The sequence below is a fragment of the Perca flavescens genome, chromosome 16, assembly GCF_004354835.1.
Source record: "Perca flavescens isolate YP-PL-M2 chromosome 16, PFLA_1.0, whole genome shotgun sequence".
Classification (NCBI taxonomy): domain Eukaryota; kingdom Metazoa; phylum Chordata; class Actinopteri; order Perciformes; family Percidae; genus Perca; species Perca flavescens.
The window spans coordinates 21,035,257-21,057,215 of record NC_041346.1 but is presented as its reverse complement, the minus strand read 5'-3'; the positions used below and the strand labels follow the sequence as shown (position 1 = coordinate 21,057,215).

At 40.3% G+C, this 21,959-nt stretch overlaps 1 protein-coding gene across 4 annotated transcripts in view; it reads right to left on the bottom strand.

Annotated features, from left to right (window-relative positions):
* Positions 1–12,897: 12,897 nt before the first annotated feature.
* Positions 12,898–21,959, bottom strand: part of ctif (CBP80/20-dependent translation initiation factor) — a 58,899-nt gene continuing 49,837 nt past the window's right edge. For all 4 annotated transcript variants that reach the window (XM_028601429.1, XM_028601431.1, XM_028601430.1 and 1 more), the window contains 3 exons: positions 20,281–20,436; positions 16,341–16,394; positions 12,898–15,773 (listed from right to left, as the gene is read on the bottom strand). In XM_028601429.1, the coding sequence (XP_028457230.1) occupies positions 15,552–15,773; positions 16,341–16,394; positions 20,281–20,436 (432 nt within the window). In that variant the 3' untranslated portion in view covers positions 12,898–15,551. The remainder of the gene's footprint in view (positions 15,774–16,340; positions 16,395–20,280; positions 20,437–21,959) is intronic.

Genomic DNA, 21,959 nt, shown 5'->3' with positions numbered 1-21,959 from the left:
CAGAATAGGTTTACGTGGTTTAATTTTCAAAAAACACCATATTTTTGTTGTACTGCACATTGCTGCAACTCCTCTTTTCACCCTGTGTGTTCAGATCTCTGTTTTAACTACAGAGTGAGACATCGCACTTCTATCCCATCTTTGTTGGGAGGCGCACATGCGCAGTAGCTAGGTAAGGATCACATCAGATAGCGGTTTGTTTCTACAACTGCAGTTAGTACAAGGCAGGATTAGCCGGGAGACTTCTTCTAAATGAGTGCGCATTTCTAGGATGACCATATTTTGATTTCCAAAAAAGAGGACACTCGGCCCGGCCTCGAGACAAATCCAGACAGGCTTCTCAAAGGTTAATGAACATGTTTTATTATGCCTCAATGGTGCAAAAATAACTTCTGTAATAAAATAAAATAAAATCTGTAACAACCTGTAACAAAATAATAGCTCTCTTTTAAAATACATAATATGAAATAATGTTCTAAATATGACCTCTTCTGTGTTACAAAATCCAGCTTCAACTAAATATCTCCTAATACCTTTTCAATGTAATAAGATAAATAATAAAGACACTGAAACATATGTTCCAGCTTTGCACACGGTGCACTCCGCCTCCCACTTGTCCGGTCCCGACCGGGACGGTACATGGGACATTTTTTTTGTTGTTCAACTGTGAAGCTGCACTAGTCTTGTTTTATGGTTGTGCACAGGCTCCACGCAGAGCTTTCACCGTAGCCTACGTAAGTGGCCTGATGTTTATACTTGTGCGCTGGTGTGTGCGTCGAGCCGGCCTCTGTGTGTGTGTGGGGAGTGGGTGATAGAGCGAGGGAGAAGTGAGAGTGACGGCGAGCGAGTATGACTCTAGAGTCATAGTGAGAGAAACAAAGCGTCTCCCCTGTGTTTTCTGACCACGGTGGGAAATCTTTAGCAGGAAACGCTTCAGCATTTTGTGTGCAATGCTGCTTCGCTGTCTGCTCGGGTCCCTGTGTATGTGAGCGTTGCAGAGCCGCCCACAAAGCAGCCTCTCGGGAATTACGTTACACAACAAAGTACCGTAGTATTGTGTGCAAAGCGCGAGTCAGTTTAAGTACACGCTTAATGGTCCCATGAAAAACAGTAAAAACCGGACATTTTAATGAATTTATAAAACCCCCCCGGACGCCTCGGGGTAAAAAGTTGACATGTCCGGGCAAAAGAGGACGTTTGGTCACCCTACACCCTTCCAACTTTGCGTGGAATACCTGCAGAACAGGGACATGTAAGTATTTCTTTTGTAGATTATGGTGAAATAGTGTGTGTTGTAGCAGTGTTTTGCCGTTGAGAACGATCTAGCATGCTAGCGCTAGCATGCTACGGGTAGCCACCTCGTCTCGGCTACTGACGTAGAAAGCCCTGCAGATTTTGAACAGCTCACCCGGAGACTGAAGGCAGGACACATTCAGAAACCCATATCTCACTCAAAACAGCATGGATGTTTTTTTTCCAAGTTTGTGCGTGTGGAAGCACCAGAGACACAAAATAACACACAAGGTTGGCAGTTTGATTCCTCTTGTCTTGAGCAAGACAGTGAACCCCAACTTGCTCCTCATGTGCAGGCCAGCGACTTGCATAGCGGCTCTACCACCATCGGTGTATGTGTGTGTATCTGTTTGTATGTTGCTTTGTCCGGTACGGTAGAAAGGTGCTAGATAAATGCAGTCTATTTCCAAACTCTGGGCTTCATTATCAACATTGTTCATTCTATAAAATATGAATGATATTATTATACAGTTCTGCTGACATTTTTTGTTAATACATTGATCAGTAAAACCCAGATTTTGTTATTAAGACTTGTTTATGCCCTGTACGTGGAGGGGGTTGTGAGAAGCAGGTTGTGTAGATGAGGTGTATTCAGTTAAAGTGTTTGTTTGTTTTGCAAATGTGTTTAGTGTATGTATGGAGAGTCTGACACAGACAAAGCAGTACCTTGTACAGTTCATGTGATCCACTGGCTGTGCGCTGAGCTCTTTTATGTGTGTATATATACCCAGTATACTGGGAATATGCCTTGCACAGCATGCCACCTCACAAATCAAAGGACTGCTGGCATGCAGGTCAGTGGGTCTATAAAAGCAGGAGAGGGAAGACCGATGCAGTAGTTTTGGTGAAGACACACTTAAATTCTTGCTGTTTTTGTGCTTTACTGCTTTCTTTGATAAGCTGTCCAAATACCTTAAAATACCTCTGTTTTTATTCCTTTTTTTTAAGTTCTCTGTACTTCTCTCCTTTTCTGTCTTTGTTTCTCTCTCACCACAGAACTTTCTGACTATTTGTCACAGAAGTTCAGGTTGCCTAGCAACAGGGTCGTGCATGTCGCAGCGGGTTGCCACAATGACAGTCACTAGGCGGGAGCCTGGCAACAAAGACATCAGGTGTTACTTCCCATTGCTTGTCTGCGGACACTTCCATCGACCTCCAACGGCTGCCCTGTGTGTGCTACTCAAGTCTTTTTCTCTTCTCTAATTATGGGCAGCAAACACACACATTATGTAATATAATATATTTACTACATTTGTCAAGTACATTTACACATACGTATGAAGAACGTAGCTTCTGTAACCCATCCTAACTAATTAGGAGCTGTTGGCAGCCATAGTCCGGGGACCAACTCCAGTTGTAATGCCAGTGCCTACGTCAAGGGCAACGGCCAGAGTTACCTAGCATGCATGTCTTTATGCAATATTAATTTCTGCATGAGTAATCAGCCACTGAGTGCAGCTCACAACGGAAGCTTTCCTCACGCTGGCTTGTCAGCCACAAAGGGACACACTTCTGGGTGGCTGGTCAGGTTTGAAAATGACACACACACACACACACACACACACACACACACACACACACACACACACACACACACACACACACACCTTGGTTCTCCTCTCCCTGTATGAATATCCGTCTGTTGAAGTTGGCAGCGTATGTGTGTTGCTGCTGGCAGCTACAAAGTGAGAAAAGCCTACTGCAGCACACTTCTCAGCCAGGCCACTGCAGTGGGGCACACATGCTCCTGAACAACAAAGACGTCATGTTTCCACACCTAAAAGCAAGCTGTTTCAAGACCTGTCACTGGCATACATGAAAGTGTGCAATTCACATTTCTGCAGAAAGAAAAAGAAAATGTTTTGTGTTATGCATTCATTTGGATGAAACGGCTGGTGATCAGCTCAGATACACTATTGTTGATAAAATGTATGTATATTATATTGCAGAATTTTTAATTAGAACATATCCCTGAGTCACTTGGTTCCTGTTTGTATTTTAGTACACCAAAAAGTACATAAATGGCAATTTTTCTCTCTGTCCATACTGTATAAATACACATTTTTATGACATACTATACTCTGACTTCTTTATGACATACTATACTGTGACTTTTTATGACATACCTATGACTTTCATTATGACTTTTCGACATACTATACTATGACTTTTTTATGAATTTGTGACATACTATACTATGACCTTTTTATTACTTTTTTCAACATACTGTACTATTACTTTTTTATTAGTTTTTGTCGACATACTATACTATGACTTTTTAATGAATTTTCGACATACTATGACCTTTTTATGACTTTTTCGATATACTACATGATGACTTTTTATGACATACTATTAGGGGTGCAAGATATATTGACTCAATATCGTTATCGCAATATATCGAAAGTGTCGCAATAAGTATACAATATTTTGTTTATATTGTGGAGCGCTGTGTCCCGTCCGTTGGCTGTATGGCTTAGTTGTGTTTGATTTAGAGCCCGGTTGAAACGCTATAACGATCATGTTTCATTGGCCAGTTACCGTGCTACCTGCACATGTTAGTGCACGTCAGCGCACGGGTCCACTACGTGACAAACCCTATGGAGCGTACCACATGTGTGCATATTTCAACAGAGTGACAGTGTAAGTGAAGAAATAGATAGACAACAAAATGGAACGAATCAGAGAAGCGAAAGAAAAGTTGTGTCCTGTTCTCTTTATTTATATATTTTATACTTTACAACCAGTAAAACATGTCCTGTTCTGTAGACATGGTCCTTATTTATTTATTCATGTTGGACCAGTCCAATATGACAGTCAGTTGAAATAAACCTTGTGTTGTAAGAAAACTTGTTTAATTTGTTATGAATCTATTTTGGTGCATTTTCCCGTAACTTTTTGTAATTTTACATGTTTAAAAATATCGAAATTAATATAGATATCGCAATATTCATAATCAATATCGCAATATCACATTTTGTCAATATCGGGCAACCCTACATACTATACTATGACTTTTTAATGAATTTTCGACATACTATACTATTACTTTTTATGACATGTTATACTATAACTTTTTTTTCGACATGACATGACTTTTTAATGAATTTTTGACATACTATACTATGACCTTTTTATGACTTTTTTTCAACATACTATACTATGACTTTTTTTTGGAGTGGAACCCGCGGCCACTGCGTCGAGGAGTAAACCTCTATATATGTGCGCCTGGTCTACCATTTTATGACTTTTTTTTTATGACTTTTTGACATACTGTACTATTCTATTTCGATATGTATACTATGACTTTTTATGGGATACACCGAATCCAGGACTCGGATTCGGCCAAATATTGGGCTTTTTGAAGGGGTTTGGTTACTGCCGAACCTTAGAATTGTTTTCCACCTAACCCTAGGCTTGCATTGCACTGTGCGTGCTATGCTGGTCGACGTAATGTAAGTGGACCGTTCAATGCAGTAGGCTGTGAGAAAGTGAAAATGGAACTTGCGAGCAGAAAAAGCACCGCTCGGCAGCACCCCCAGACAAAAGAAGGTGACCCAAGCCGAGCCACACGCTCAACCCACAATGCCGACCTGTCCCGCGGCGGTAAGGACCCCAAATAACGCACAACATCGCCGCTCCCAAAACACTACGCATGACACATCGGAAAGGCAGATGAAGGAATCCACAGACCGCAGCCAAAACGCAGCAACCCCGGTACGGCAAAGGAAGGACAGTCACAGCTAAAAACTTGTGTTAACCAGACAGTGCCTCTCCCGGGCTGTCAGCTGTTCCCTCGGCAAAGGAGGGGAGCGTAGTGACCGAACGGCCGACTGCTGCTCGTTAGCTAACGTTAGCTTTCTAATTTCACCCATCCAACGTGCCTTCATCATGCACTGGTTAGCGAAAAATTGCCTACTTTTTTTCGACATACTATACTATGACTTTTTAATAAATTTTTCAACATACTATATGATGACTTTTTGACATACCATACAGATTTTTTTACTATACTATGACATTTTTTTGACATATTACACTATGACTTTTTTATGATTTTTTGACATAGCTACTATACTATGACCTTTTTATAACTTGTTACGACATACTATACTATTAATTTTTTTCGATTTACTATGACTTTTTAATACATTTTTCGACATACTATACAATGACTTTTTGACATACCATACTATGACTTTTTTTGACATACTGTACTATGACCTTTTATAACTTGTTACGACATACTATACTATGACTTTTTTGGATTTACTATACTATGACTTTTTAATAAATTTTTTGACATACTATGACATTTTTTTTCGACATGACTTTTTAATGAATTTTTGACATACTCTATTAAGACTTTTTTTTGCCAATATACTCTACTATGACGTTTTAATGATCTTTTTTTGATATGACCATTTTATGACTTTTTTCGCCATACTATGACTTTTTAATGAATTTTTGACATACCATGCTATGACTTTTAAATTTTTTTTTGACATACTATATGACGTTTTTATGACTTTTTATTTCATACTATACTATGAGTTCTTTTCGACATACGCTACTCTGACCTTTTTATGACTTTTTAACTTTTTATTGCATTCTTAGTTATTTTCGACATACTATTCTATGACTTTTTTTATGCCTTTTTTTTCCCGACATACTATACTATGACTTTAATGATTTTTTGACATACTATATGACGTTTTATGACTTTTTTTTGACATGACCATTTTATGAATTTCTTCGACATACTATACTATGACTTTTTAATAAACTTGTGACATATTATACTATGACCTTTTTATGACTTTTTCCGACATACTATACTATGACCTTTTTATGACTTTTTTCAACATACTATGCTATGACTTTTTATGACATACCATACTATGACTTTTTTCGACATACTCTACTATGACTTTTAATTCAATATGCTCTACTATGACATTTTAATGACACACTACACTGACTTTTTAATGAATTTTTGACATACTATACTATGACCTTTTAATAACTTGTTACGACATACTATACTATGACTTTTTGATTTACTATACTATGACTTTTTAATACATTTTTCGACATACTATACTATGACATTTTTTCGACATATTATACTATGACTTTTTTCGACATGACTTTTTAATACATTTTTGACATACTATACTATGACCTTTTTATAACTTGTTACGACATACTCTACTATGACTTTTTTTAATAACCTTTTTTATAACTTTTTTCGACATTACCTTTTTATGACTTTTTTCCGACATACTATGACTTTTTAATGAATTTTTGACATACTATGCTATGACTTTTTAATGAATTTTTGACATGCTATACGATGACCTTTTATGACTTTTTATTTCATACTATACTATGAGTTCTTTTCGACATACTATAATATGACTTTTTTTTCAATATACTTTACTATGACATTTGAATGAATTTGTGACATACGCTACTCTGACCTTTTTATGACTTTTTAACTATACTATGACTTTGTAAAGATTTTTTTACATACTATATGACGTTTTTATGACTTTTTTGACATGACCATTTTGACTTTTTTCGACATACTATACTAGGACTTTTTCATAAACTTGTGACATATTATACTATGACTTTTTATGACTTTTTGACATACTATACTATGATCTTTTTATGACTTTTTTCGACATACTATACTATGACCTTTTTACGACTTTTTTTGACATACTATGCTATGACTTTTTATGACATACCATACTATGACTTTTAATTCAATATGCTCTACTATGACATTTTAATGACATACTACACTGACTTTTTAATGAATTTTTGACATACTATACTATGACCTTTTTATAACTTGTTACAACATACTATGAATTTTTGACATACTATACTATGACCTTTTTATAACTTGTTACGACATACTCTACTATGACTTTTTTAATGACCTTTTTATGACTTTTTTTTGACATGACCTTTTTATGACTTTTTTCCGACATACTATGACTTTTTAATGAATTTTTGACATACTATGCTATGACTTTTTAATGAATTTTTGACATGCTATACGATGCCTTTTTATGACTTTATTTCATACTATACTATGAGTTCTTTTCGACATACTATAATATTACTTTTTTTTTCAATATACTTTACTATGACATTTGAATGAATTTGTGACATACGCTACTCCGACCTGTTTATGACTTTTTAACTTTTTATTGCATTCTAGGAGTTATTTTCAACATACTATGACTTTGTAATGATTTTTTGACATACTATATGACGTTTTTATGACTTTTTTCGACATGACCATTTTGACTTTTTTTTGACATACTCTACTATGACTTTTAATTCAATATGCTCTACTATGACATTTTAATGACATACTACACTGACTTTTTAATGAATTTTTGACATACTATACTATGACCTTTTTATAACTTGTTACAACATACTATGAATTTTTGACATACTATACTATGACCTTTTTATAACTTGTTACGACATACTCTACTTTGACTTTTTTAATGACCTTTTTATGACTTTTTTTTGACATGACCTTTTTATGACTTATTCCGACATACTATGACTTTTTAATGAATTTTTGACATACTATGCTATGACTTTTTAATGAATTTTTGACATGCTATACGATGACCTTTTTATGACTTTTTTTTTTCATACTATACTATGAGTTCTTTTCGACATACTATACTATGACCTTTTTATGACTTTTTTTCGACATAATATACTATGACTTTTTAATGAATTTTTGACATACTATACTATAACCTTTTTATGACTTTTTTTCAACATACTCTACTATGACTTTTTTCGACACACTATACTATGACTTTTTATGACATACTAAGGGGGCGGCTGTGGCTCAGTGGTAGAGCGGTTGCCTGCCAATTGGAAGGTTAGTGGTTTGATCCCTGGCCCTGCAGTCCCATGTCGAAGTGTCCTTGGGCATCGGAGTGTAAATATGTGTGAGTGTTTATCTGATGAGCAGGTGGCACCTTGTATGGCAGCCTCGGCCACAGTGTGTGAATGGTTCCTGTACTATGAGTCGTCGTTAAGACTAGAAAAGTGCTATAGCATGCTCATGGATCTTTTTCAAGTTAAATAGCTCTTCCTAGTTTGTGATCGTGCGAGTGAATTAATGATGATGTGATCCGTTCACAGCCCCAGAAACCAATAATGTCGTTGATTTACTGACTCAGTAGGTGCTCCACCAAAAGGGGCACTGAAACAGTTCATTCAGGAAGTCAGCAGGTCATGACATCATTTCCTCCACTGCCAGTCCAGGAAGCAGGAATTCAGCTTTCCAGTTTCTGCTCTGGTTGAGATTGTGTTTTACTTTTTGAAGTTAATTTTGAAAAAGTATGCGTTTATGTTTGTGTGTGCTGGTCATTAACTTTGTACCATTTCTTTATATTCTGATGTTTTATTGAGCAACATCAATATCTACGTTATGTTACATCCTGCTTCCTGTCAGTCTCTAATTTGGAGAAAAGTAGCTCTTTTTTTATCTTTTCACTTCATTGTTCGAGGTTGGGGGCAATAAACAACACACAAAGTTAGCAACACCAACAACACTACTGCATAGACTCAACCTACAGAGAAGCCAAATACAAAACATTCTCTGAGAGATAATAAATCCTTGAAACATTTTGGCTTACTTTAGCCAGGCTCAGTTTTACACTGTAAATGTATTTTATTAACAATGAAAACAATGAAATGTGGAATTCCATACAGAGTACATGGCAATATGTGAAGGTATATAAGTGGAAATTACACACAGTTTTAATTTAGAAGCATCCATAAAGACATTGTGCTTAATACATCTAAAATGTCTGAATCCAAATATAGTTGTGATAGAATCTGTTTTTGGGCAGTAGAATAAACTATCGCGCAGTAGCTGCTGCTGAGATGGAAAGGTCAAGAGAGTGAGCTAAAACCACTTCGTAGCCCACAGTTATTGATTTCTCCCACAGCAAACGTACTGTACGAAAACATCTGGGGATGCTTCTGTGTGTTTTATCTCCACTTTGTTTTACACAATATCTGGTCTCTGTAACCCTCGGACCAAACAGAATAGATTCTGCAGTATTCTCCTCTAGTTTGTTTGCGTGCTAATCAAACACAGAGAGACTCGCACTGTGCAGACGGGAGGACAAAAACAAAAAAAAGTAAAGGTCTAAAAAAAACAATGTGTGAGCCATCAAACAAATTAAGATATGGGACACATCCACAAGGAGATACTTCAACACAGGATCTGCTGGTGCTTGTGTTGTTCAAGCTTGTGGTAGAGTGTGTGGTGAGTGTATAAGCAGTTATCTTATTGCGAGCATCTTCTCTCCTCGTCTTTGGTTCGTCATGAAGGCCAGCTGAGATGCAGCCTGCTTTTGTCTGGCTCAAACAATGGACGGTAGTGGTGTGACTCAGCCTGCACACACATATGCACACAAATCCATTCATCCATCCATGCCAACAGAGAAAGTAGGCCAACCTCCTGTCATGATACGACACCATGAGCCACACATGATCAAATTGACCCCTGTATTCCGTATTAGGGATACAGTTAACGATTGTTTTTATTATCAATTAATCTGCTTATAATTTTCTCGATGAAGCAATTCATTGTTTAGTCTATGAAATGTCAAAATAATATTAAAACGTCAATTAACACCTGTATTATATAATATCAGATTCTTTGATAAAAAGTTGAAGGTTCAAGCCTGAATACTTAAGAAATCAGTTTAGAAGTTAATGACTCACAAGATTCATTTTGGCAAGAAGTATCCAATCACAAATGTAAAATACTGTTATGTGCGCCGCTAATGGCGAGCTGAAGCTAAAGATCAAAGTGTTGGGCAAACAGATAATACAAACTTCAGCTTTATATCAATTACCTTTTTTGGATTTTGGATCATTTTGGACTGTTTTATTCATGAATTCAAGGGCGAAATGCTATGATTCACGCCTCTGATTGGCGTCTTCTCCATAGCAACAGCAGCCAAGACTCGTGGGTATTGTAGTATTTAGACCAGTTACTGTCATATGTAACAAAGACGAGCAAAAAATCTCACATTTGAGATGCTGAAACTAGTTAATATTTATCAATTTTGTTTGAAATGATTGATTGTCCAAATAGTTAATTTTCTTTTGATTTGATCAATTATTTCAGTCCATCCTAAATCCAAAATTTAATAATAAACAGCCTACATCAATCCATATGGCCTCCAAATTCTTTTTCGCTCATTGTGTCACTTTGCTCACAGACAAATAACACCATCTTGTTGTAAGGTGATCTGATTCTAAATTGGAGACACAGCTACTGTATCTTACCAGTTTAGTCTCCAGCACTACAGCCAGCCAGCCAACAAAACATTATCCCTCGGGGCTAGGATGCCTGTTCAACTGTTTTAACTGCACAGCGCCAAATTAACCGTGATACTAACTGTCAGTCTTTCTTCCACTATTTGCATGTATACCTCAATAGGCTCCCCCATACTGTCCCAAGATCCAGTCATTTCTATATATATCTATACGTTTTCTCACTTCATCTCCTCCTACATTTATTTCACTTCGTCTGTCACCATTTCTTCCCACTTATTAATTTTCTCCCTCTATTCTTCCACTACAGCAGCTGAAGCTTTCTTTTTCTTTACGCTGCTTTTGCTGCATGAGTTGGATCTATTACTGTAGTGGTCTATCTTCCCTATTGTCCCAGTTTGTATTGTGTTTAAAAGACGGTTACTCCTGTTATTCGTTTGTGAAACAAAACCCATCGTCATAAATCCATCTCTGTCAAGGACAAAACTGAGAATAAGAAAACAAAGCTTCTCATGGTGTTGATGGCAAATTTAAAGTGTGCATGGGATTATGTTGATTGATGTGGACGAGTGCTGAAGGACGTCCTGTAGGTTCTAGGGACGGGGCCCTTAGTGGGGAGGAAACCTCGCACCGAGAGCTCCCGTTGGGACACCCAGAGTCGGGGAGCCCCAGGCAAGTGGGGCTAACCAAATGCAAATCACTGGCCAAGGACCTTGCTGCAACACACACAGTTGTTAAAATTCTGACGTGTGGTCTCTTTAATGTGTGACCATGTAAAGGCGAAGACATGTAAATGAGGAGTTCCAGTTTGCGCGTGTATGAATTGTTAGTATATAATGACCTACTGTGGTGCAAAGATTAGTTACGCAGTCTATCTGGTAATGGCTGAGGAAACAGTGGCCCTCATTTATGAAACGTGCGTACGACGGGCGTACGCCGATTCCTACGCAAAGCTCGGCATTTATCAATTTGGACGTGAGCGTAGGCTGGGATCAAATCTCACGTCTGGTCTGAACTCGTGTACGCAAGTTTCTGAGTCAGCGTGGCCTTGCAGTGCAGCATATAATCAGTTTAACAGGAGAAGGAGAAGTCATGTGGCGGGGGGCGGCGGCGGCGGCGGCACCCTATACACGGCAGAAAAAGTCTGCAACATTGTTTTAGCCTGTGGGGTTCTGCACAACATCTCGCAGGGAAACTGGGTGCCATAAATGTAGCGATGGAGCCAGATGACCCGATGCCCAGAGAGCAGTGTCCAGAACAGCCCCAACTGAAGGAGACAGGATAATATTATTCCTCGCTTTTAAAAGGTAGCCTATAGTGTTATGTTTGGCAATGATATTCATAGGCTACAGGAAACATGACGATGCACAACATTTTTATTTATTATTCAGGTTTTCATTTCTATGTCGTGAACGATTTATTTCTGCCATTGACCGAGTTATTTCGGCTCGTTTTCCCAGCCCCTCTGCTGTCAGGAGACAGGGTCGTGGTGGTGGTCCAGCACGGGGGGCGGAGGACACGCGCTCACCCTCAGCTGTTGTCTCGTTCTGACTCATGAAAAAAAACACGAGTAAAATAAAAGACACTGCATAAACTCCGCTACCGTGTGTTTATTTAAATATAGGTACACCATGTAGGCCTAAAAGATTGTAATAAGCCTGTATATTACTATTAGGACTATAGAAAATGCGTCAAGGATGTATAAATTAAATAGGCTAAACTTCAGCTGGAGTCAGATTTACTACGGCAACACTGTTGACCGCATCAGTGATCTCTTTCCATTCTGCATTCTTTCTACAGCCTTTAATACCAGTTTTCAGGCTGCCAAAAAGTACACACGTTAGTGCAAATTAACCAGAGATATCAGGGTTTCAATCTCCACCTCTGAAAAGTGCCGCTTCTCAGCCGCATTACGTCTCGCCATGTCGTAAATTGTAGTGGCGAGGCCTCAAAACCGAGAATATATTGGGGCATGATATTTAAATTACGATTGTTTCCAGCCGCTGCATTTATCAATGTACGACCATTCTTACGCTCTGATTGGTGTGATACGAACGTTTCAAAAATCACACGTGAAGCCTGTCGTAAGATGATTTCTGCGCTCATATCTGCGCTGGTTTCTACGTTAGGTTGATAAATGAGGGCCAGTGTGCGCACCATTGTTTTCTTTGTAATGTCTGATTATCTTCATGGTATCACACTGACTTTCATGTGAAGTGAGCAGAAATAAAAAAAACACCAGTTTGTTCCATCAAATCATTTTTTCCATGTTAGTTTATTTTTCAGTTGCTTAGAAAAACAAAACAAACAAGAGCTCACAAGATGACCCACTATTGCCAAATCTACAGCTTGTCGGTTTGCTGACCAGAGCCTTTTTTTCCAATATTCATGAGAATATGCTAATTAATGGGGTGTCTCATTCAATTGTCGAGTGAGTCATGTGACCCGAGCAGAGGGGTCTAAGGGCACGCAAGGTGGGGAAGCCCCCACCTGCCCCCATCTGCTGTTAGAGCGAGTTGCTCTTTGCATAATGAAAATGCACCGATGGGTATTTTTCTGAACTAAAACATGGTAATACCACACTTACACAGCAAGCTAAGTATCACAAATGTTTCAGATGTCTTAAAAACCCACCAGATGGGAAAGTATATATAAAGGAGCTAAATATAATTTAAACAGGAACCTAGAAACAAAATTACAACAAAAGACAGGAAAAAAAAACAACAATAAAACATCACTTTTTAAGCAGACACACACTTAATAGACGATTAGGCTGCAATCCAAAACATTTGTGAGCTTTAAATCACCCTTCTCCTCTAACCAATCTTCTGGGGTGGGTTTCTACCACACAGGGTTTTTAATTCTTGATGCAAGACAGAGAAAATAATATAAAAACAAAACTGCCCACAGAGATTCAATGGGAAACTAAGTATGTGTATGCATGTGCATATGTGCATGTATTTGTGTGTGTGACTACTCCCAAACAAACTACTTCCTGATAGAAATGCATGGGAAGGCCAAACTCTAGCCACACAACCACAGTCTTTCTGAGTTTAACATATCTGTTGCATGATCAACCTATATTCCAATGATTTTAAATACTTGTAAATATATTGTATGCAGATTATATATATAGAGCCCATTTACAAATGGTACATGATTGGCTTGGTACGTCAAAATCATAGTACACACGTTAGCTGGAATAAGGGTCACATAAAGCTAATGAGGTCATACAATAGGATTTCTTCTTTTCGTCATTGTCATCTTCAAATACACAGGTTATATTAAACACTTGCAAAATGTCCACTGCAAAGATAGGCTTGAGTAGGAGAAATCTTTAAGAAGCATTTCACTTCTGTTTCTCTGTGTGCCATGCTCTTTTTTTTTTTTTTATCACATCACTATTTTCCTCTTCAAATGCATTTTTTCTCCAGCAACAGAATGATGTGAATAAGTCCAACTGTTTAGTCCTCAGCATGCCCTCTGCTGCCACAGGCCCTGAAGGCCTCGAAACAAGAGAGCTCTTATAAAGATGGATAAATGACAAGGCCACTAGTCCATTAAAACGTCCTAAAATCCCTTACTATGCTCAACCATTTGTCTCACTATTGAGACTTTTAATATTAATCCACAAGCACTGATTCAAATTCAAACATTTGCTTTTTTTTTAAATTTTAAAGCAAAACAGTGCAAAACAAATCAAACCTGTGCAATAAGGCCTACCACTAATACCTCATACATACATTTTATCATAAAAACAAGACTTCAAAATAAACCAACAATAAAAACACTAAATGCTTAAAAAAATAATATAATAACATATCAAAGATGACAACAAAGCATGTACATGCACGGCTTAACAGAGGAAAAGAGACCTTCCCCTGTAGGACAAAAACAAAAGAATTATCAGACAGCAGTGTTTGTTTTAATGCTTTTCTAATGCTCCAACCCCCCTAACTGCAATATTCCTACTGCTTCTATTGATGACGCCGGCCCGAGCTCGGGGAGCAGGGAGCTGGGGTGCCAGAGGGGTGTGTCGTCTCATATGGGCTCAAGCAGCCATCTGCCACCCTACTCTAGCCATCCTGATCCTTATCCTCAGCCCAGTCTGGCCCAGCAGGCCCGCTGTCTCATCCCCACAAAAAGGCTTCCAGCTGGGGGGTGTGGAGTGGGGGAGACAAAGGCAAGGAGGAGCTGTGGGAGCTGGGGAGCGAGGCCCTTTGACCTGGTCCCTTGCCCGGCGGGGCAGACGGCCCAGACAGACAGCACCGTGTCTACTCCCTGCCGCCTCCTCTCTCTTTTATCAGCCACACAGACCCCAGGGGCTGACTGAGAGACCGAGGAGGGGGTGGAGAAAGAGACAGAGAGTAGGGGAGGGTGGTGGGCAAATGAACACAATGAAGAGACTGACATGGACTACCCTGACCTCCCCCTCCCATTCATCTTTGGGTACAGATCTCTCTATTCCCTACGGGCGGGCTGCTCCTCTCCCCTGTGTGACCCCTCTCTCGTCTGTTCCCTCCTTTATCGCTCAGCGACCACAGCCTGATGAGCTCCTGGACTCTGTGTAGCCGAGTACGCCCCTACTGGCCATACATACGTTGCTGTTTTCTCAAATGTCTGTCAAATCGGCTTTTCATTGTTTGAACGCCACATGTAGTGTTGCCTTGATGTCTCAGGGCTATCGGTTTGGTGGGTAGTGTATTCTGTGTTTGCGGTAGAAATTAGCAAATTGCACAATTAAGTTCAATATCCACGTAAAGCATGTAGATTAATTAGATTAGCGAGTGAGGTTATTATTAAATTCTTGTGTTTTGGTAAAACTAGAAGAGCAGATTGATGCTCACTGGAAAATGTTTCCTCGGGGCGTCAGGGGGGCCTGTCTTCTTTCCTCATGAGGGAGCTGGCCCCTAGGCAGTGGTGGTGAGCTTTTGGATGGTACGGTTGTAGTATTGGGTGGTGAGGGCCTCCAAGGGGCTCCAGCGGTGTGCATGCAGCTCAATGACCTCCATGAGGAGAGAGCGGGTCAGCTGAGATTCGACCGGACTAAGCATCTTGTCCCTGACGGCTGCTAGAAGCTCTGTCATCATCTCTGGGAGCTGCTCCTCCAGGAGACGCCCCATGCTCTGCAGCTGATAAGAGGGAGGAAGTGAGGAGACAGGAGGTCAGAGAAAGTGTGTTTGTGTCCCTGCAAGACACAACGTCTGGCACCTTGTTACTGTGGATGCAGTCAGACAGCAGTGTGCGTGCGTGTGTGCGTAAGTGAGAGAGACAGAGAGCCTGCTCTTAAGTAATCAAGGCTGCAAAGGATGTGTTTGTGAGTATGGGAACTGTTTGCCAACCAGAGATCACCTGTCTTTGCTCTTTCTGATTTGGGTCTTCTACAAAGACCCAAATCTGATTAAATCCATAGTACTGCCCAAATTCACGTGCACCACTTTATTATTCATAACCCTCAGAAGAGTGCCATAGAATATCAAAGATATGTGCTTGAGATTGTACATACTTGAGACTGTACTGTGCATTCAAATATAACATGGGCTTTATGGGCTTCAATAGGTCTGTTAGAATTTGTTTTGGATTTGTGTAGATGTTCTACTGCATGTAATTTTGTTGCCTGGCTTTAAAATTTCAAATCAGCTTTTTGCTTCAAACAGAGACAAGTATTAACTGTGCGTGACTGCGTAGGGGTACCATACCTCCATGGAACAGCAAAGGACTGCATCTTCCTTAACATCTGTGGACTCCAACAGCTAAAAGGGACAAGAACAGACACTATGTGACTATACTGGGACACTGCAAAGCAAAGGGCTGCACAAAAAAAGTGAGTGAGCAAATCCTTACAAGGCCTGGCAGAGATATAAATATATGTATTTGGATGTAGACCACATGGGGAGATTAAGCAAATGCAAGTGTTTGTGTGTGTGTTAATCAGTTCACAAGAGAAGGAAAAAAGAAAAAGACCTAATCCAGATTGTAAATATTTTCTACATTAACATTTTAAATCTTGGAAGACAACACACCAGGCTTTCATCCTGGCAAGCTAGCTAACCATCAGACATCATGGATGGCTTTGTGCACACTGTAAGTGGCCAAAAACAAATCGTATAGCTGGTAAACATGCTAGCTGGCTTTCCACCCCCGGCCCCATGCACAGATGGGCATATAACTGGCGTTTTCAAACAATGCAGAGAGCTATGGCGACAGAGGAAGGTATAACGACGGGGAGCCTCACATGCTAAACTGTGAAGATCTAGTGTCAGATTACAGCAGAAAGGAATTTGGTGAAATACTTTTTTTTTTTTTTTTTTTTCTCACAAGTCTGTTTCCAAAGTGCTACTTTGATTAACCTGAAGGAGGGAAAGGAAGTAACAGTGAGGAAGGGGCGAGAGTGTTTTTGCTGCAGTGATGTCTAATTAAACTTTGGGAGCATAGACCTGCTGCACAATGAGCAAAATAAGACCTGCAGGGTACACAGTTATGAAAAAAATAAGTGAGATCATGGAGGGAAGGATCACCTCCATCTGATGCTGCAATCCACACTCAATGTGAGCTGGCCTGTTATTTCCACGGCGTAAGCTTAATGGTATTCCACCTATCATTCAGGCCCAGCAGTTGCACAGACGTCAGCTCCTCAGTATGCTTCGATGGGTGTGGTGACAGTGTGGCTGTTTGATGTGAGAACTAAAGTCTCGTCGTTCCCAGAGTAGGAGAGCTATGTGACAAGGAGGATTAGCTCATAATGAGCTCTCTGGGGAGGGCAGGGGGAAGTTTTTGCTCAATACGTTTAAAATGGTCTGATCTATACTCATTTATAATCAGCTCTCCTATACACTGCGATAGCTTTCTTTTCCCTGTCTGTCCTTTGTCACTCTTACACCATAACAGACATTAAATCGCTCCATATTACTAGATCCACTTTAGAAAAAACCTGTTTCTGTGGACTACTTAAAACACACACACACACACACACACACACACACACACACACACACACACACACACACACACACACACACACACACACACACACACACACACACACACACACACACACACACACACACACACACACACACACACACACACACACACACACACACACACACACACACACACACACACACACACACACACACACACACACACACACACACACACACACACACACACACACACAGTCTCTCTGCTGAAGCTGAAAACAGCCAGATCTCTGGTTAGTTACTTCATCAAGAAACAAAGCTCTCTGCACAGGGAAACCTTGGGATTCTGTGTGATTTCCATTTACAGTATACACATTCAAAAGACATTTGATCAGGAACATAAAAAGCAAGAAAAACTAGGACAGCTGTAATCGTCTTGTAGCCCTGAATGGAAGAAATGCATTCAACATGACAACTCCTTGAATGACCCAGTGAGGTCTATTCTGGCAAGGCTTCATCTGTCCGTCAATTTGACTTCATTACTCAAACGCATGTATATATATTTGTATATTTTGAAACCTGTCATCATACTGCTGGCTAAAAAAAAAGTAAACGATGTATGAGTGCTGAGAGAAAAACATGTTTCATCTGAGTACTAATGACACACGGAGTGCTCACATTTTTTTTTATAACTACTTCAACTTTAACTGGGTTTCCAATAGTTGCATAGCAACAGCAGGTCTAGCGTCAGGAACAGAACTTCCCTTAGTTACATTACATAATATTACCCTATTTCTGTACTTTACTAACTGCTTAACAAAAAGGCCTACAAACAAAACAACACCACTTACAGTTGCTTGATGCTAAAAAATATTTTTTTTAAAATGAATGTACATAATCACTGTACTAATATATTGCAATTTCTGAGTTGATTGTCTAAGACTAAGAGGGCACATTGCTGACTTTCAAAGAAGGATACCAAGGCACAATATAAATAGCTCCTGAGGTCACCACCAGACATGGTGTATGTGCATGGCTTCTGCAGCGTGCCACTGCAAACCAATACCCTGTCGAAGGCATCTGTGGGCCACATGCAGGTCTTGGCTTCAGTAAAAGATGGTTTTATATTTTAAAGCGAGTGCCCTGCTACCTGCCTTCTGATTTCCCATGACTATTTGGCTGTGCAGGACTGTTATAATTTACTTTAAGGTGTGCTCCAGTGCGCACATAGTCGAGGATTATCTAACTTAGTGTATCTATGTGGATTGTGGCATTTAAAAAAACACTATTGGCTTGTGAGTCATGAATGGATGAAATCACCGCTCACTGACTTGCTCTGTCTATATGTACAGCTGTCATGTATACTCAAACACACCTCAGTTGTTACCTAATCCTATTCTGCAGGCTACAACTACAGAAGACAGCCGCTGCAAAATGCACTGCCACACAAACGTGCAGGCCCATATAATTCCCTATGCAAACACATACAGGCGAGCGCACATTATGGCACAAGGCTTGTAGCTGGAATCGACAACTACATGTTACGACAGGGTAGACAAAACAGCAGCTGGAGAGAAACCAGAAACAATGGCTTGGAAATGGAGAAAACACACACACACACACACACACACACACACACGCACACGCACGCACACACACACACGCACACGCGGTGTGTTATGACCCCAAGCACCATCAGGCTAAATGTGACACTGCTGATGCTGCTGGAATATGGAGGTGTGTTACACACCCTCGGGCACGTTGCGGAGCCCTCTTAACAAGCTGAGATAATGTCCTGGGCATAGCTCAGGAAGGGTGTGGATGGCATTAGTTGTGTGTTGATTGTTGTGTTTGTTTGCGAGGCACGTGTTAAGTGCCAGAGGTGTGAACGTGGGCGGTGAAACTACCCGACACGTGCATCAAACCGGCCATTATTTCTTCTATACCTCTCAAACTACACATTTAAACTGTTTTTCACTCCCAGATTGTGTCATCTCTCCTCTTTCTCTTCTACCTGTTGCGCCATCAGTAAACTGCAGTAACTGTCAACCTGACCACAGTCTCCTCTGCTTCCTCTCACCTCTTCTCTCTTTCTCGCTCCTACCCTCACTCGCTTCCCCTTTCAATATTCCATCTGTCGTTAACCACTTCTGTATCGCGGCGAGTCGGCTGTGGCTACCCTATATGGTTTCCATAGTGACCAAGGGAGTGTGTGTAAGAGAGCATGACCAATTGATGAGAAATGAACCTTGGGTCATGCATTTTCCTGGAACTGAGGGTGTCCTGACTGTTTACACCACTAACCAAACCCTGCTGTGGTGTCTCGAGTCTAGACTAGGTCTGGCCAAAAACAGGAAACTTGGTGCACGTATTGATCTGAGTAGACAAGATGTACAGACGCAGCTAGATGCTTCCTGCTAACTGGAACACGTGGATGCGGTTGATCAATTGGTAGTTTTGCATTGCTAGATCTATCCCGCTGCAGAATGGTCTGGCTACACCACCTACTTATTCTGGGATAGGGGGGAAAAAATGCTCTGGCTGGTTTGTGTTTCTTTAAACCAATCACAACCGTCCTGGATAGCGGAGACAGCGAGAGGAGAGGAACATCCGGCGCGTCAGGCTTTATCCCAGCAGTTTACATTGTTGAGCCAGGACTAATCAATTGGTAATTGACATACTTATTGATAAAGAAGCTGTAGATCTGGATACAGACCTCTCGTAGGCAGGTGTAGATTGGACACACCAGCACCCTGAATGGCTCCGCAGAGCTGCTCCTCATGGTGCCAAACACCTCACACAAGAAGGTGATGAAACCTAACCACCTCTCCACATCGGACTGCTGGAGCTCCTCTCGGCAGGCAAAGTCCCTCTGTGGGGAGGTGAAGATAGGGAAGAAAAACACATACAGATGCATATTAAGTTTGGAAATTACACTGAAACACGACAGGCCATCCAGCTTTTGTAAATGTGTAATACAAGTTCTAAGTAGGCAGTAGGTAGGTGGATAGTTAAGTGTTTCATAAATTCATCAGCAGTGGTGGTAATCACCATTAACATCTTTGCGATCTCCCAGATGGGAGTTTTTGTAGGTGGCACAAGTATTAACTTGGCAGCTTAAAGTACTTAAAGCCAAAAAGCAGTTGAAAAACACATTTAACAAATTCATGAATTTCTTTTATCTGCCAGAAGTAGAGGAGAATATGTTAATTTGGTTTAAAAGTGAAGGGTAGTGAACTGTGTCAGTGCTGTAAAAGTGTTGGGGTTAATATGGGTTAATGCGTTATGCGCACTTGTGAAGATGTTATACAGCAGGTTAAACTGAAACTTTATTAAGAGCAACTCACTCTGCTTTTCCAGAGTGTACTGCCTGCTACTGGAGTGCACTAGAAACATGAGCGGCTTAAAGTATATTCTCACCGACTCGTACAACTGCACTGAAGGCCTGCTTGTACACAGAATACGCAGCCTTGAATGGATCCAAAAAATAAAACTCACTCACACAGTCAAAAACATACCACACACAAACTCAAAAACAACTACACAAACCTCTCATACACCTCCAAGTAGAGATGTTCCAATACCGATACTAGTATCGGTATCGGCTCCGATACTGCCTAAAACGCTGGTATCGGTATCGGGAAGTACTGGAGTTTATGCACCGATCCGATACCACGTAATAAAGCCCTAAAGAAAATCTACATTAAAGTAGTTTATTTATGTTCTTTTTCCGTTATAACTGACTGTCAAACTGGAGAATAAAAGAAAGTTCTCTGGCAGTCATTGTTTGTGTTTGTTCATGTTTCACAAAGAGTTTAACCTGAGCCAGACTGACAACGAAAATAGAAATCGCATCGCACCCGTACAGGAATAGTAGTATACAGCTGTTAAAACATAATAAAATGGCGCCCAGATAGCTCAGTTGGGGCGGCCATGTGTAGAGGTTTACACCTCGACGCAGCGGACCCAGGTTCGATTCCGGCCTGCGGACCTTTGCTGCATGTCATTCCCCCTCTTTCTCCCCTTTCACTTCTTCAGCTGTCCTATAATTAAAGGCCTAAAATGCCCAGAAAAATAATCTTTAAAACATAATAAAATATATGACACTCTGGTATCGGATCGGTACTCGGTATCGGCCGATACGCAAGTTCAGGCATCGGAATCGGTATCGGGAAGCAAAAAAGTGGTATCGGGCCATCTCTACCTCCAAGTACATCGCCACAGTATTTGACACTCGCACAACAAGCCAGCAAAATGGCAGGATACACACGTCACAGAGCAGACAAAAAACAGATGACTGAAGCGTTAGCAACAGCAGCTTATTTAAGAAAAGAAGATGATGAGGATGGTGCCAACAGCATCAGCTAGTTAAACAAAAGGCCACATGCTCCTCTC